This window comes from Cydia strobilella, chromosome 26 (genome assembly GCF_947568885.1).
Source record: "Cydia strobilella chromosome 26, ilCydStro3.1, whole genome shotgun sequence".
Classification (NCBI taxonomy): Eukaryota; Metazoa; Arthropoda; class Insecta; order Lepidoptera; family Tortricidae; genus Cydia; species Cydia strobilella.
In genome coordinates, this window is record NC_086066.1 from 1974145 (window position 1) to 1993162 (window position 19018).

Sequence of the window (19018 nt, forward strand, 5' to 3'; positions counted from 1 at the left end):
CTTTAAAAAAAAACTGATACCTGACACTTACAAACCTGGACTTCCTTGGGCTAGTGCTACTAAGAATCGTCAGTATTCTCCATCCTTTCTGAGTTGGAAGAACCCAAAGAGGTGAGATTTGTGAAAGTCAGGTTTTCAATATATGTGGCGTTTTCAACCAAACGGGTACCTACTTATTGTTGTCATATTTCCATAAAGCTTCAAAATGAAATCAACCTAATCGACAACCGACAATGTGGTACCTTTTAGTTCAAAACGTCACATATTTTTATAAAATGTTATAAACTAATTTATTAATAATAATGAATATCTGGGAGAAAAAGAAAACATAAGTAAAAACTCAAAAATGCTCGTTTTCCTAGAGATAAGACCTAGCTAGATCGAACCCCTTACAGCAAATTTCATCGAAATCGTTAGAGCCGTTTCCGATATCACTGATATATATTTCGGTTATATCGGAATCGGACAAGAATTCGAAGAATAAAAGGTATAAGAAACATAAGATAACACAAAAAGGACAAAAAAAAGTACCCCTGACGTACCAGTCTCGAACCCGAATCCTCTTGCACGTATTTCCACGAACATACCGCAACGGCATTGCAGCATACTTACACTGCATGAAATTGTCTACTACAAGCAATCACGGAAACACTGTTTGCATGTGTGAGTAATAGTAGGAAATAGCATGACAGAAACACTCTGTCGACTTTAAAAGTGTTTTTTACACTAATGAAGTATTCAATGTTTATTATAATAGTTCAATATTTATGTAAAGAGTGCGCTAAACATACTTTTAAGTATACAGATACCAACACTATTCCACAAAAAAATAAAACCTGAAAATTTGCGAAAGTGACGCCATCTAGCGGGGTTTAAGCTTTGGGTAACCTAGTCGAACCACCTTAACTTGTCGCCATGTCGCGGGGCATGTATGGACCGCGAGCCAGGCGCAAATTTCGTTAGTCATCGCCTTCCGGGCGAAAACTCGTATAGCGGTTAACGGCTATGTATGATGAACCCTCGCGAACGTCAGCTGCCGCTCCGTTGGGGGGTTGAGGAATGGCAGCCACCGAAACGCGTAACACGGTCTTTCCACCGCGATACAACCGGCTGACGATTTTGTTTATTCACAATAGCATCTAAACTATCATCTGACAAAGTATCAAACGGGAGGCGATGACGCCGATGGCTGAAAAGTTTTTTTTTTACATATTCATGTGACCAGCTGACGGTCTTTCCACAGCGATACAATCGGCTGACGATTTTGTTTATTCACAATTGCATCTAAACTATCATCTTACAAAGTATCAAGCAAGAGGCGATGACTAATTTTTTTATAGAATTTATTTGCTGCCATTCCTCAACCCACCAACGGAGGGGCAGCTGACGTTCACGAGGGTTCATCATACATCCGAGTTTTCGCCCGGGAGGCGATTGGTCATGGAAATCTGTTCCTGGCCCGCGGTCTTGTAGCTCCTAGTGCAGCGGTTTCTAACCTGGGGGTAATTACCCCCGTGGGGGTAAAACTGTCATTTACGGGGGTACCTATCTATAAGAAACAATATTAATGATTATGAAGGAGGGGTAAAATCGAATTCCCTAGTTAGTCAAAGGGGTCACAGTACTAAAAAGGTTAGGAACCACTGTCCTAGTGTATCCCTGACCATATTAATGCGAAGCCCTTGTAAGTGTGTATAAAAGTGACCTCACCAATAGGTAGGGTCCCTTGGCGGCCCAGTCGCGGCTGGAGCCCGACCCGTAGTCCTTGCCCACGATGGCGATCAGGGGCACCTTCTCTTGCGCGTATCTGTCAAATTAAATACTAGTTTATGTAAATGTTACACAATAGGTTGTTTTCAGTGCTGGACGTCAACATGCTGAGATGAGGCCATTTCGTGGCACTTTGATCTTATTTTATGTTTTCTTTGTATTATGTAATGTATTGTTTGTTTGTGCTTACGAATAAAATCTCATTCTATTCTATTCTATTCTATTATTATAGTATAGAGCAAGAAAGAGCTCGTGATTTTGAGTAAAAAAAACATAAACAAAATTTTTAAAAAAAGTAACGTGTACAACTATAGTCTGTCGAACAACTTTGTCAATAAAAAAGGCGCGATTCAAATTTTCTATGGGACGATAACCCTTCGCGCCTACATTTTAACAATTTGACGCTTTTTATTAGTGACGCAAATAGCATGACAGACTATATAAATGAAATGGCTGAGTGACAAAATAAAATAAACAAAAAACCAGTTTTTTTTACATGGAAAACGAAGTCGGACGGAAATCTCGGCCCTATTATTTTTTACCCTGAGAGAACATCAGTCACATACATACCTAATCCCCAACCCTAATATACTACCCCAATAAACCCCAAATTTCGTTAGCGCGTTGTAAAAAAGGGCCGTTCTCGGTACAGCGCCATCTAGCGTGATATTTGGTAAACTCATTTACTCTAAGGAGGACCATTTTTGTGTAGGATGTGATCTGTCGTGTCTGTCGGGCCGTCTGTCCGTCTTTGTCTCTGTCTGTCTCCCTGTAAGTCTGTCTCACCTGTCAGCCGCGTCGAAGATTTCCTTGAGGTCTCCGCTGGGGTGGTAAGTGGTCCTGGGTCCGGGGGCGGGCGCCATCTTGTTAACGATCCGAATGTTCGCGAACGTTCCTTGCGACATGATGGCGCCGTGGCCTCGACGGGACCCGTATGAGTTGAATATATGGTAACATGTCTGTGTCTTTCTATTTGCCTGTCTGTCTGTCCGTCCGTCTGTCAGTTCTCTCTGTCTGTCCGTGCGGTCTGTCTATCTGTCTCACCTGTCAGCCGCGTCGAAGATGTCCATAAGGTCCCCGCTGGGCTGGTGAGTGGTCCTGGGCCCGGGCGCGGGCGCCATCTTGTTAACGATCCGAATGTTCGCGAACGTTCCGCGCGCCATGATGGCGTCGTTGCCTCGACGGGAACCGTACGAGTTGAACTCGCGAGGCGTGAGGCTGTTCACAAAATAATATTTATTAAGACAACAAAACGTAACTATTATTTTTTATGCCGTCTCATTTACGCCTTTTGCGTATGTAAACAATAAACATATTTTAATAACAAAACTTCCGTGAGACACAGACATATTAAATATATTAATAACGGGTCACTCACGTATTTTAAGTCGAAAACGCTCGACATGTCTCACTCCGTACCGAGGAGCGTCACCAGGAGCTTGCGTCGACGGTGACGGACCGGCGCAGACCGTACGAATACGTGAGTGACCCGTTATTAATAAATTTAATAAACATATTGTGAATGTGTGACGTTGGAAGCATTTTTTCGCTTGTTGTGTCAGAGCATGCCTTATCTACATATAATTGAGCAGCAGGCAGCAAACGTTATCGATGTCATGAATAGTGCGCAGTATATGTGATGTTTTCCATGAAAAGGGACCTTATTGTCGATGGCGCTTACGACATTATTAACGATGCTCCGATATAAATACAATGCCGCGGGACGCTGTGCGGCGTAAGCGCCATCGACAATAAGGTCCCTTTTCATAGAAAATGCCCCATATATAAATCCCTCGCTACTGTCTAGGTTTACTACATACCCCTCGACCAGCTAAGTAACTTACGACAGCAGAGCTCCGGGCAAAGATGACTAGATGAGTAAACATAAACGAATGTTTACAATAGTGATATAATTAAGCTTTTAAATCTCGTACCTTACTTAAGCAACTCAGCAAGCTTCGTTGCTTAAACACGGTATTCGACTAAAATGCTCTCTATTATATCACGATAGTATAAAATACAGTATTGTTTTTACTTTATTGTTACTGTATTGTTGACGACCGGTCTGGCCTAGTGGGTAGTGACCCTGCCTGTGAAGCCGATGGTCCTGGGTTCGAATCCCGGTAAGGGCATTTATTTGTGTGATAAGCACAGATATTTGTTCCTGAGTCTTGGGTGTTTTCTATGTATTTATGTATTTGCCTCGAGGTTGGACTGAAGATGAATATGTCAAAGACCAAAGTCATGACTAACAGCACAAAACGTAGGATTGAGGTAAACGGAGAACACATTGCATATGTCCATGAATACCTTTATTTGGGCCAAATAGTCTCTTTCCAGGCGCGACAAGAAAAAGAGGTCGACAGACGGACCGAGAACGCCTGGAAGAGCTATTGGTCCATGAAACACCTCATGAAGGGAGACCTACCTCTATCACTCAAACGTAGGCTCATGGACATGTGCATACTTCCAGTCCTCACCTACGGTGCTCAGACTTGGTCTCTGACGGAAGCTCAGAAGTCCAAACTCGGGGTTTGTCAGAGAGGTATGGAGCGCAGCATATTAGGTGTGAAACTCGGGGATCGCATCCGGAACACCACGCTGCGCTCTAAAACCCAAATAATAGATGTAGCTCGGAAAGCGGACAAGTTAAAGTGGGACTGGGCTGGTCATGTCTGCCGCATGCCGAATGACTTGTGGGCCAAAATAACCACAGAGTGGGTGCCCCATGAGTCAAACCGGGGATCCGGCAGACCTCGTCGGCGATGGCGGTATAACTTGGACTCCTTTTTGAGCGACTGGCCAGATGTAGCTCAAAACCGGGAGGAGTGGAAGAAGAGGGGGGAGGCCTTTGCCCAGCAGTGGGACACAATAGGCTGGTAATAATAATAATAATAATTACGGCGTGTCTTCGTCGGTCGGAGTGGACCCCAAGGGGACCCGCAGGACTCTCAGCTCTGGCTTGCCTTCATTGGCCGTCCAGAGGGGAGTCGTAAGAGCTATATGCTCCAGGGGTGGAAGTGAAAGATGCATAAGACGCGAGTTGGCACAGTGGCTGCTAACAGCCACTGGGTAGAAAGCGGCGCACACCTCTCGACACCCCTGAGCCGCTCACACCGGTGTTGCTCCTGGTCGTCTTCACGACGGCAGTTTCAGGGGCCCATCTAGTCAGCGGCAAGTCACCACCTGCCTCGATAACGTGTATTAACATTGTTATGGCAGGTGTCCGGACTTCTTTACAATAGCCCAGTCTCATTGTCCACCCAAACTTCAATCCATAGACCGGTATACTGTTCACTTTTTCTGCAATAGTCCCAATGCCTGCTGCGACCGGTTCATGGGTGTCTATTGTTGCGCCTGTGAACGGGTTCTAGCAGGCGTTCTACATGACATTAAAGCTCTCCAAGGGGCCTCTACGTGTTGGATCTATATCCCCACGCAAGCCCTTAAAAAGACCGGGATTTATAGGCCCGTGATATCCAAGGAGATACAAATAATAATTATGTATTTGTATATTATATGTATCGTTGTCTGAGTACCCACTTATACAAGCCTTCTTGAGCTGAATGTGGGACTGTCCTATAATATTTATATTGTCGTACATACCCTCGGCCGGCGAGGTAGCGCGCCGCGGGGGAGTTGCGCGCGATGGCCCCGGCGGGGGAGATGTGGTCGGTGGTCACGCAGTCACCGAGCAGCAACAGGCAGCGGGCGTTCTCAATGTCACTAATAGTTCCCAGCTCCTGTGAGATAACCAAAGATAGATATAACTCCGTAATAGATAGATACAGTCTAAGGAAAAAACGTGCCTCGAAAATCAAGAAAATTTGATTCTCGTTGAGAGGGCGCTACTAGTTTTGGCCTACAGTCGAATAGATGGCGTTGACGGTTTCGTTTGTTATTTAACAATTTTAACGCATATCAGTGAAAGAACATGGATCGAAATCATAAAAATAATTAATGCAAATAAAAAAAATCATTTATCTATATTTAAATATATTCTATCGTATTTTTATAAATCTTCATTTTTAGTTTTAAAGTGTGTCGACAGATGGCAGTGAATTTACTGGGGTTACAAAATTTACTATGACAGTACCGCTCTAGTATAAGTTACTCTATGGAGATAACAAATTGACTATAGGGCTAGAAACAAGTATTTGGATACTACGGAGTTGATACACGCTCGCGCCCGTGAGGAATAGAACATACGCAATGCCACAGAATAAATAATAGTAGATAGATAGATAGATAAACCATTTATTATAGAACATACGCAATGCAAATTAAGTTTATCTTATATTTGATTTGATTCAATGCCACAGAATAAATAATAGTAGATAGATTGATAAACCATTTATTCGTTTGTCACAATACACACATATAAAAAAATTAAACAGAAGAGATACAAAAAAAACCCGGCCAAGTGCGAGTCGGACTCGCGCACGAAGGGTTCCGTACCATTACGGAAAAAAACAGCAAAAAAAATCACGTTTGTTGTATGGGAGCCCCATTTAAATATTCATATTATTCTGTTTTTAGTATTTGTTGTTATAGCGGCAACAGACATAAATCATCTGTAAAAATTTCAACTGTCTAACTATCATGAGAGAGCTATATATCGGTTCATGAGATACAGCCTGGTGACAGACGGACAGCGGAGTCTTAGTAATAGGGTCCCGTTTTTACCCTTTGGGTACGGAACCCTAAAAAGCAACATTAAGGCGGTTCCCTGAGCCAGAAGGCGAAAAATCTCCTTATATGATAATGTTTTTTTAAGAGGCGTTGATATTCGTAGACGTGGAAAAAATATATGTAGTTCTTGACTATATTATCTTTAATAACATAGTTACCGATATATATATTACACTTCGCTCGATACAAAATTCCCAAAGTAACCTCTAACTCGGACTTGTAATCAAACTTTACTCGGTTATTTATTATATGATACTATAAACAAAAAAAGAAGAAAAAACAATCTTAACTTAACTAGTAATTGCATAGCTTTCGAATTTCAATATTTGTAAGCTGACGTTTTTAAAATAAATAAAAATCGACAAAATTCGATCAAAATGGACACTTGGCGCGCATGGTCTTTCCCGTTCTTTCTTGCGAAATGTGACAGTGACAGCGGCAAACCGATGGAACGGCCTAAATAGCCACGCCGATCGTGCACGGCACGTCATCGTAAACCGCGCGCGTCAGTTGGCGTCAGTTGGTTAAAAAGCGGGGTAATTTTTGACACTTTTGACAAACTCTTACCCTGGTCATCCCGTCGAAGAAAGGCGGTCTCTTGATGTAGGTGGAGTTGGGGTCCCAGTCGTACAGCTTGCCCCTCGGCACGTCCAGGGCCTGCCAGGACGGGGATCCCAGCTCGATCTTCTCGTACACCTGGACAAAGAATCAAGAATCAAATGTTATATTCGTGATAAACTTAAAACTAAAATTATATACAGAAGTATAACTAAAACTATAAGCATTTATAAAATAGTTAGTTAAAGTTTACCACGAAAATGGTCTCGCCTCAGCATAATGCTGACCCGGAAAGTCAGCGCTGATCTTCCGGCGAGACCATTTTGGGCCACGATCGCAGCCGTACGACACGGCCCAACCATAAGCTGAACGCAGCCTTTGCAGCAGCGACCAGCGCCATCTGTCTACTGTCTAGGGCAGTACTTGACAATGTCATTATTGACAACAACAAATGGTCGCACTTAAACTATCGTGAGACATATTTCAAAACACGCGGACACTCGTGCCTGAGGATGGATTCCCAAAGAATCCGAAACATGTCGCCAAAAGCGACTAAAAATAATAGTGAGTAAAAACCGTACTGATAAATATTTTGAACAACAAATGGCAACAAAGGACAATACATATTATTACTATACAGTTTTTTTTTCATATCCATATATTTTTTACTGACCAATTTATTGTATTAAATTGCTCATTATACTACATTTTGTTATAAAATTAAATATGTGTAACATCTCTATTGTTATTTCCTACCTCCTTGAACATGTTGGGGATGACGTGCTTGTTTTCAACCTCCTGGATCTCAGCTCTGGTAGGCCAGATTTCGCGCAAGAACACCGGGCTGCCGTCGGCGCGTTTACCTTTACACAAATAATTATTTAGTGCGAAAAAAGTGTAGTGTGTGCTACGCCTTACCCTCACACGTGTATACAACTCTACTATACCTATACATATAAGCTGTCACTTATGTTACATAACACATTATAGTTCATTTAACGTCCAACACTACATGGCGACCCTGCCAGGATCGCCATGTGAAGTGTGGCGTCAATTGAGACAACTTGTTGGTTGGAAGTATAGTTTAATATTGAAATATGAGCCTTAACCTACAGAATATATAGATACAGTATGAAGGTGTGTGTAACGTACGTAGCGCACACTACAAAAGAGAGCTAGTACCATCGCCCACACTGATAATAACTGACAGTTCGTTAACCTTATTAGAAAAGGCATAAGGTCCAGTGATGGACAGTTAAGAGTGTTGCTGTTTGTACTCCAACCGGAGATCGCCGGATCGTACAATCGCTATCAGATATATCGGAGCAGCCAAGGTGCTCACAAATATCTGAACACGCCTCTATGAGGGCTAGCGTTTTTGTGCTCACTAGTTTTCGCCACTGTAGATGTAGGTCCAGAAAAACAGATCTCAAAATTCTTCTATGCTTATTTTTATAAAATCAATACGTTCTAATATACACTTAACGTCTGAATGTGTAATTTTTGGACCTGTTTAATTTTGCATATATTTTACTTGGCACTCTTTTTAAACCACTAACATTTGCTGAACTATATCTATAGTTTACCATGATTAATCAAAGATGGACAAAGATTTAACAAAATCATGAATAAGGAGTGAAAATTCTCGATAAAAAAAGCTTGAAACCCCCAAAACTTCTATGCATTTGACATTTTGAAAGACCATCTACACTAGCGCCCCTAGCGGCGAAATTAAACGCGGTAGCCCTCATTGTCAACGCGCTAGCTGCACGTTCGTGTTCAGATAATGGCTGATAATATCTGATGGCGACTGCACCAATGATTTTTTCTAAACTTAAGTACTTATGTGCGAGAAATCTTATCCAGTCGAGTTTCAAAGTCGATGTCACAGCCAAAACGTAGGTCATATTTTCATATTTCATATTTATTTATTGCAACCATGGTTTTATAGGTATTACAAATTCTTGGTAGTTCCACATGGACCCCGTGGGGGCACAGCAATGCTACATGCATACTTAGGATCCAATCCCAAATCCATGTGTATAATATAAAAGTAGGTCAATTTAGTAGTTTTTATACATATAGCCGAATTGAATCAGATAATTGTATTAAATACAAAAATAAACGGGCAAATAATTATTATTAAGTGATGTCAAATTATATAAGTATTAAAATAATAAGAATGTAAATGTTTTAGAAATAGGATTAATATTAGAGTGCAATATGTCAATAATTTGATTCAATTTAACCTTATCTACAATATTATCCAAATTTAAAATTTAAAATTAGTGCACAAAAATAGTGGTGTTACTAATCAGACGGATCTGTAAAAAAATCTTCTAGAGTGTAGTAGTATTTGTCAATCAAGTAAGTTTTAAGTGTAGTCAAGAATGTTTTGTTACATTGTTCTGCTTTTATAGTCTTATCTATTCTGTTGTATACTTTTATTGCCATAGCGTACGGACTTGAGCTGTATAATTTTAAATTAGAGCCTGTTATTGTTGCCAGGTTATTTTTAAATCGGGATTCATATCGTCGCGGCTGATCTTGGATAAAGGTTTTGAGTAGTAGGGGGATACCATGCCAGTTTAGCACATGTTAAAAGAATGCTACATGGCAATACATCAAAGCGGAGACAGGTCGCCTAGTTTACTTCGGTTATGGTCACTGTATTTTGTTTTACGGCATACTGATTTGGGGTAAAGCAGCATATAAGAAACCGCTTCGTTGTTCAAGATGGATGAATGCTTCGTGTTAAATATAGTTTATTTCGGTTACTTTCATACTATGATGCCCTATGGCATTCTGATCTGGGGTAAAACAGCACAGTATCTTAGTCTCGTTAAGTTACTTACCCAGTGGTTGAGTTTCAAAGTCGATATCGACAGTGCCCGCCAAAGCGTAGGCGATGACCAATAGGGGAGAGGCGAGATAGTTGGCGCGCGTGTTGGGATGGATGCGGCCTTCGAAGTTGCGGTTGCCGGAGAGGACGCCGCAGCAAACCAGCTCGTTCTGTTGAAAAGATTACATATAATACTATGACGTAATCTTGAGGTAAAAAAAAAACCTTTTTTTAGTAAGAAAGCAGTCACTGCAAAATAACAAAATAGGTAATACTTTAAAAAAATTATGTAATAAAATGTGACGTTTTCAAGTAAAAGGTAACATTGTCGCTTACCATCCATGACGAAATTTGCTATATGGCAAGCGACAAAGTGGTACCTTTTGCTTAAAGACGACACAAATGTGTAATTTTGTACGTTTGCTACTTTCACTTCACACAAAAAATTGTGCATTCGCAGATTGAAATGATATTGAAATGAATTTATAATTTTTAAAACGTTTTAGAACGCAATCCTAAATTTTTAAATCTACCACTGGCGCCTTTCTACTTGTCATCCGCGAAATCTGTAAATTGTACCTTTTAGTTACAGATGTAGTGCATAATTGTTTTCTATCGTACTTTCTCGGAAACGTTCGTATTTGTCATACTGCTTAAGTCAACGTCAGTACTTTTTGTACCGAGACTGACTGAAATAGCATGGAACGTTCGTACGTTTCCGTGAAAATACGATGTAAAATAATTATGCACTGTATCTATAAACGATATTTCCTGTTATAATAAACCTATATTTCCTGTGATATGATATGATGATATGATATTTATTGGTAAATATTTACATTTACACGTCATTTCTACAATTAAGCATTACAATAACAGTTAATAACATTACAAAACATAATTATTACAATTAATAACAAAACATTTATTATATTCCTATATAATTTAGTAGATATGCGATTGAGCCAATGACCCGTGGCTATCGAAGAACTCGTCAATGGTATAGCAAGCCATTTGTAATAGTACGGCTTTCAGTTTGCGGACAAATATTGCATCGCTAGAAGCATGCTTTATTTCATCGTCCAGTATGTTGTACAGTCTGATTCCCAGTACATGCATAGACTTCCTAGTTTTCGCGAGGCGACACGCCGGCACGACCAACTGATTACGCCTGCGCGTCACGCTACCTCGGAGTTGACTATGAGTGGGGATCTGATCAAGATTTTGTCTCACGTATTTGCATGCTTCTATTATATACACACTAGGTAACGTAAGGATTTTACATTTTTTAAACAGTTCTTTAGCCGGATGGTCGAGTGGTTTCCTAGTCATAATGCGGAGAGCACGCTTTTGTAATTTAAATAGCCTCTCACGGTCCGCAGCAGTACCCCATAGATCTACACCGTAGGTGAGTATAGAATGGAAGTAACCATAGTAGGCCTTCCTTAGGTTTTCCTCAGAAAGACTGTTAGTTAGCCTAGACAACGCGAAGCACGCAGAAGCGAGACGTTTACACGTCGCATCTATGTGAGGTGCCCACGTTAGTCCCGAATCGATTACAAAACCTAGGTATTTGACTTCATGTACATGCGGTACCGTAATATCATTCAAAACAATCCGCACCCGAGTATTTACATTTCTCTTTAATTGGAAGTACACTATGTTTGTCTTATCGACATTCAAACTCATCCCATTAGCAGTAAACCAATCAGATATTCTTTGCATTGTTTGAGTCAGTTTTATTTCCAAGCTAGCGAAATCATCGGCTGCTGTTATTACACACGTGTCATCGGCAAACATAACGTACTCCACGTACTCGGTGGCGGCAGTGATGTCGTTAACAAGGACCAAAAACAGGTTATTTCCCATCGTTGATCCCTGCGGGACAGCACTGTCCCCCAATTCTTCAAAGTTAGAGTTGAATGATTTTATGTAGGTGGTTTGCTTTCGCCCCCCCAGGAAGGACCTTAATAATTCAAGGAAAGATCCATTGACACCATACCGCGATAGCTTTGCGATAAGTAGTGCGTGGTCAATTGTTTCGAAGGCGCGCGACAGGTCGCAGAATATAGCTGCCACATGTCGCCCAGCCTCGCGATGCGCAGTCACTCGCCGCACTACATCTCGCGCCGCGTCCGCAGTCGATCGGCCAGGCTGGTAGGCGTACTGCTGCGGGTTCAGTAGACTATTGCTAGTAAAGTAATGCATTAGTTTACCACTCAACAGGCGCTCGAATACCTTAGACACGATAGGTATTAAGGATATGGGTCTATAGGATTTGAGAGCATCCATGTCACCTTTGCCCTTATAAATGGGCTGCACTTTAGACTACTTTTAGTGGTTTGGGATAAATGCCACTTTTAACACACTCATTGAATAGGCAAAGTAGCAGCGAGACCACAATTGGAGGTAAATAGTCTAAAATGTATGTAGACATATCGTTGACATATCTGTGACAATAGTTTTCTTTCTCAAATCAAACCCAGAAATCCTTCAATAACCTAAACAAGGATACCTTCTTTTTATCCCTTAAAGAAGTACAATAGAGCGCTGTTGGCCTAGCGGTAAGAGCGTGCGACTTTCAATCCGGAGGTCGCGAGTTCAAACCCCGGCTCGTACCAATGAGTTTTTCGGAACTTATGTACGAAATATCATTTGGAATTTACCAGTCGCTTTTCGGTGAAGGAAAACATCGTGAGGAAACCGGACTAATCCTATTAAGGCCTAATTTTCCCTCCGGGTTGGAAGGTCAGATGGCAGTCGCTTTCGTAAAGCTAGTGCCTACGTCTATTCTTGGGATTAGTTGTCAAGCGGACCCCAGGCTCCCATGAGCCGTGGCTAAATGCCGGGATAACGCGAGGAAGATGAAAGAAGTACAATAGAGATTCCATTGTATTTCCGGTATTGACACTAATTTTAGGCCACTCTAATTAGGTTCTCTTTTTTCGAAGAATTAATTCCCAGCAAGCTGGAAATCGTTTTAATGCCTTAATTTGGTCCTAAATGCGAATAATCAGAGTTTGCTCCATGTATATATTTTTTCTCTTTTTCAGTTTTTTTTGCTTGTAGCTCGAAAACGGTAAGTCCGACGGAAATTTTTCTCTAATCATTATGAAAATTGACATCTGCGGATCCGAAAGGTGCCTTAATTAAATTAAATTAAATAATCATTTATTGCAGATCATAACAATCCATAGATTTTGTTAGTTTGTCTTAAGCTAAGTACCTAATACTAGTGTTAGTAATTAAATAAGTTATTCTACAACTAAAAAGAACTAAACACCATACAGGTCAACATACAGGTCGCCCAGTTAAGACCACCAGGTGCCTCCATATTCGACAGTCGTACCTGTCGGATAATACTTTCAGAAAGCTGCTGTTGCTCTTTGCATTAAGGAGGCTGAGCGCTTACGCAAGATAGCATGGAAACCGTCTGTGCGCGTAATGCGGAATCGTAGTCAAAGATTGTAAATAATGGCCGCCACTTAGATTTTTTTTATAGTCGTGTTAGAATACGATTTTTTTTTCACTAGTGTCTGATCCACAACAACCTTGCTGGTAGTGACATTGTAATAAAATATAAATATAATATAATATAAATATAATTTTAAATTACAATGTGTTAACCATTGTCATAAGACCTAGTTTATATAATGATTACATTAATACCAATACCTAGCATACTTTAGATTTAAGACTATTGCTGTGCCCTACCAGGGTCCATGTGAAACCCACTATGTATGTACCACCAAATGTAAACCATGGATGCAATAAATAAATTATGAATTATGAATTAAAATTGATGGTGGGTTCCTTCTACATCGAGTGGTTTTGTCAATCCAAGGAAAAAAATGTTTCGTTGTCGAAGCGATAGCGATTATCACCTTGGCTAGGCCGGCAGGTCATACATCCGTAGCCGACGATATCAAAAACGATATCTAACTTTTCTACGTACTCTACCACTGGTGACATAGCCAGCTGGTGACATACCTTCTCAGTAGTTATAGCGAGACTAAGGCGCGACGCCCTAGTATTAGTGAGCGCGCGTCGCACTTTGAAAAGAGCGCGAGGCACTAGTAAAAGAGCGCGAGGCACTAGTAAAAGAGCGCGAGGCACTAGTAAAAGAGCGCGAGGCACTAGTAAAAGAGCGCGAGGCACTAGTAAAAGAGAGCGAGGCACTAGTAAAAGAGCGCGAGGCACTAGTAAAAGAGCGCGAGGCACTAGTAAAAGAGCGCGAAGCATTGCGAGCGCGAGTCAAACCTGGTAACATCTTCAGCTGATTACATATTACATCGCTATGAAAAGAGCGCGAAGCACTGATATAAGTATCTCTAACCTAGTCATATGGCAAGCTGGTGACATACCTTTTCAATAGTGTTGGCGATGTTGTCATCAATGGGTCCAGAGTTGCCGATACAGGTCATACAACCATAGCCGACGATATCGAAACCTAACTTTTCTAGATACGGTACCACTCCAGATTCCTGAAATTAAAGATATCGTGAGTTGTTAAGACTTGGATTTGTGCTCAAAATAGTATCTTATACAATCGTGATATAAGTGCTTGCTGAGTGGCCTAATGAAGGTAAGAGATTAAAAGCTTGATTATATCACTATTGTATACAATATTTTTTCTACCAGTCATCTAAAATAATACTTTTTTTACTATAAAACCTAAGTAATTAAAGAAAATTAGGTAAGTATCTCCGTAGTACAAAAGACATCAACGCGTGCATAATATCACGGAATAGTACGGAATATCATTTGATATTTACCAGTTGCTTTTCGGTGGAGGAAAACATCGTGAGGAAACCGGACTAATCCCAATAAGGTCTAATTTACCCTCTGGGTTGGAAGGTCAGATGGCAGTTGCTTTCGTTAAAACTAGTGCCTACGCTAAGACATGGGATTAGTTGCCAAGTTGACCCCAGGCTCCCATGAGCCGTGGCAAAAATGCCGAGATAACGCGAGGAAGAAGAAAAACAGAGCTTATGAGTTTTAACTTACCTTGAGATAATACGTGACTACACCAGAGCCAGGAGACAGGGAAGTCTTGATGTAAGGCAATACGCTCAAGCCATTCTCCACGGCTTTCTTGGCGAGCATACCTGAGACAAGAAGAAAAGTCAAAGTGAGGATCCCCAGAATGTGTCATTTTGTAAATGGTTAATTTTTAAACTACTACGAATTAAAAACGTGTATGAAATATGTTAAATTTGAGACCTTTCTAGGTGTTTCGGGTACCCGTTACATAACTGGAAAAACTTGGAATACATTTTTATTATAGGTATATTAATTATAAGATACCGTGCGCGTTGGAGGGTCTGCCATCTTGTGGCCTGAATCGGAAACATAAACATGTACTACCACTTGCTTAGCTGTACGTGAAGCTGTGTATGTCTGTCTGTACCTGCGCCCAGCATGACGCTCGGGTTGAAAGTGTTGGTGCAGGAGGTGATGGCCGCTATGATGACGGATCCGTCTCGGATGGTGTACGTGTGTATTTTTGTCTGTACCTGCGCCCAGCATGACACTCGGGTTGGAAATGTTGGTGCAGGAGGTGATGGCCGCTATGATGACGGATGCGTGTCGTATGGTGTACGTGTGTATGTCTGTCTGTACCTGCGCCCAGCATGACACTCGGGTTGGAAATGTTGGTGCAGGAGGTGATGGCCGCTATGATGACGGATCCGTGTCGGATGGTGTACGTGTGTATGTCTGTCTGTACCTGCGCCCAGCATGACGCTCGGGTTGGAAGTGTTGGTGCAGGAGGTGATGGCCGCTATGATCACGAATCCGTGTCGGATGGTGTACGTGTGTATGTCTGTCTGTACCTGCATCCAGCATGACACTCGGGATGGAAGTGTTGGTGCAGGAGGTGATGGCCGCTATGATTACGGATCCGTGTCGGATGGTGTACGTGTGTATGTCTGTCTGTACCTGCGCCCAGCATGACACTCGGGTTGGAAGTGTTGGTGCAGGAGGTGATGGCCGCTATGATCACGAATCCGTGTCGGATGGTGTACGTGTGTATGTCTGTCTGTACCTGCATCCAGCATGACACTCGGGATGGAAGTGTTGGTGCAGGAGGTGATGGCCGCTATGATTACGGATCCGTGTCGGATGGTGTACGTGTGTATGTCTGTCTGTACCTGCGCCCAGCATGACACTCGGGTTGGAAGTGTTGGTGCAGGAGGTGATGGCCGCTATGATGACGGATCCGTGTCGAATGGTGTACGTGTGTATGTCTGTCTGTACCTGCACCCAGCATGGCGCTCCGGTTAGACGTGTTGGTGCAGGAGGTGATGGCGGCTATGATGACGGATCCGTGTCGGATGGTGTACGTGTGTATGTCTGTCTGTACCTGCGCCCAGCATGGCACTCCGGTTAGACGTGTTGGTGCAGGAGGTGATATCCGCTACGATACGGATCCGTGTCAGATGGTGTACGTGAGTATGTCTGTCTGTACCTGCGCCCAACATGACACTCGGGTTGGAAGTGTTGGTGCAGGAGGTGATGGCCGCTATGATGACGGATCCGTGCCGGATGGTGTACGTGGCTCCGTCGGAGAACGTGAAGCTTGCTGACGTGTCCATCTGCGCCGGGCTCAGGCCGTAGCCTTTGAAACCGACCTGGAAATAAAATGTTCATTTATAGGCGTTTTTTTTTACGCGACTGCAGAATGAGGGTTATGTTTGCGTGTAACTATGTATTTTTTTATACGACATCGGTGGCAAACAAGCATACGGCCCGCCTGATGGTAAGCAGTCACCGCAGCCTGTGGACGCCTGCAACATCAGAGACATAACGTACGCGTCCTTTTAAAAACCTGTACACTTTTTTTTTAAGAACCCCAAACTGTAAACCACCGGGAAAACCTCGGAAGGGAGCTCATTCCACAGGCGGAGCGTCCGCGGTAGGAAATTCCTCTTTCACCGCACAGTACGCGACCATTTAGGTTCTAGGGTGTAAGGATGAACACCCTGCCGATGGCGAGCAGTGCGGTGGTTGGTAGAAAGCGGCCGGCCATGTCAAACAATTCTTCAGAGCATGTACAGTCGAAGGCAAAAATATCGATCCAGACAAATGGCTCAAAGATATGTGAACACGACTTTATTGTCTAAGGTGTAAGAGCGTACACATATTTTTGAAACTTTGGGAAAGTATATATATTTATGCCCTTTACTGTAACATAAGTGTAATTTACTAGCAGCCATAAACTACGTCGGGATCAATTTTGAGCGATTTAAGTTACAACCAAAAACAAAGCTTTCAGTATCCTTAACTGTCTTAAACGACAAACAATTTGTTTGCCTTTGTACGGTCAAAGAATTGGACTTCTGTACCATTTCGTTATTTGTCATAGTTAAAAACTATTTATTTTAAAACAAAACCTACGCATTATGCCAAAAAAATCAATGTTATGCCAAAAATGCCGTACATCATTTTGGAAAAAGGTTAATACTCTTCAAACTACTGGATCGATTTTCATCAAATATAGCTAAGAACCACCGCACGCAAAGTCGCTTTCACGTAAAAAAAATCTGCCAAGTGCGAGTCGGACTCGCGCACCGAGGGTTCCGTACTTTTTAATATTTGTTGTTATAGCGGCAACAGAAATACATCATCTGTGAAAATTTCAACTGTCTAGCTATCACGGTTCATGAGATACAGCCTGGTGACAGACAGACAGACGGACAGACGGACAGCGGAGTCTTAGTAATAGGGTCCCGTTTTTACCCTTTGGGTACGGAACCCTAAAAAACCGCATCGAAATCGGTCCATCGATAAAATAGAAAAATAGGGTTACGACCTTGAGGTTGAGACCCTTGGCCCGTGGGGTCCTCATGCTCTACAGCTTTTTAAAGAGCTATCCAAAAGACTAGTCGACTTCACTGGCGACCGAAGAGCTGGCAGCTTTCCCGCGCAACGTATTATTAGCATCGCGATACAGCGGGGAAATGCTGCCAGCATCCTCGGCACCATGCCAAAGGGGGCACATTTTCTAGATGTATTTTAGTTTTCGTTTTCAGTTTTATTTTATAGATAAGTTCTTTTTAGGGTTCCGTACCCAAAGGGTAAAAACGGGACCCTATTACTAAAACTCCGCTGTCCGTCTGTCTGTCACCAGGCTGTATCTCATGAACCGTGATAGCTAGACAGTTGAAATTTTCACAGATGTATTTCTATTGCCGCTATAATAACAAATACTAAAAACAGAATAAAATAAATATTTAACTGGGGCTCCCATACAACAAACGTGTTTTTTTTACCGTTTTTATACGTAATGGTACGGAACCCTTCTGGCGCGAGTCCGACTCGCACTTGGCCGGTTTTTAACATACATAGGTAGAGATAATTGAAAACTTGTAAAAATAATTCACTCAGCCAAAGTAACAGATTGTATAGCCAATATACAAGTAACTTTAAAATTTTCATCGACATAAGTTTTCATTAAACAACTAAAACAATCATCATACAACTACAATACGTGCAAATACAGAACCTTTGCTTCCTCCCTCGGTAAGTACAGTGCAAAGTGCAATCGTCACGTTCATGCGTTCGTACACTTGACACAATTAATACGCGAAAATAACGCTGAGTGTACCGCCTTCGCGACGTGAGACCTTGATGATGACGCATTATTGGAGACTAGTGATTTACCGTGGCTTTGTCATTTGTCGTTTTTTAGTCTATCTTATTTATTTATTAGTCTGTTAGTTTTAATTTAGTTTCGTCCTAGTTTTTTAGGGTTCCGTACCCAGTGTAGAAACTTAAAAGAGGGTCCTATCAATCAATCAATCAATCAATCACACTGATTTAAACTTTCACGATTTTTACTCATTTACAACGACGGGACTTAATCGCGTAAAATAAGTTTTAAATTTACCTCCTACGTTTCGAGGACGGCGTTGTCCCCGTGGTCTCGGAGGAGGTCTTCTCCGAGACTTATTTTACTTTACAAACTTATTTTACGCGATAAGGTCCCGTCGTTGTAAATAATAATGAATCAATCAATCAAATAATTTATTTGGCAGAATACAGTTTCTAAGTTCCAGTTCCTATTACTAAGACTCCTCCACTGTCCGTCCGTCTGTCTGTCTGTCACCAGCCGGGCTAGCACATGATTGGCGCGAGAGTATCTCGCCGCGACAT

General features: G+C 41.9%; 1 protein-coding gene across 1 annotated transcript in view; it reads right to left on the minus strand.

Annotated features, from left to right (window-relative positions):
- Positions 1-19018, minus strand: part of LOC134753146 (cytoplasmic aconitate hydratase-like) — a 68933-nt gene that overhangs the window by 7886 nt on the left and 42029 nt on the right. Inside the window, exons 12-20 of the mRNA XM_063688934.1 lie at positions 16332-16494; positions 14870-14970; positions 14227-14346; positions 9876-10032; positions 7777-7883; positions 7030-7158; positions 5377-5513; positions 2815-2988; positions 1711-1807 (exon numbers count right to left, since the gene is read on the minus strand). Coding sequence (XP_063545004.1) covers positions 1711-1807; positions 2815-2988; positions 5377-5513; positions 7030-7158; positions 7777-7883; positions 9876-10032; positions 14227-14346; positions 14870-14970; positions 16332-16494 — 1185 coding nt within the window. The remainder of the gene's footprint in view (positions 1-1710; positions 1808-2814; positions 2989-5376; positions 5514-7029; positions 7159-7776; positions 7884-9875; positions 10033-14226; positions 14347-14869; positions 14971-16331; positions 16495-19018) is intronic.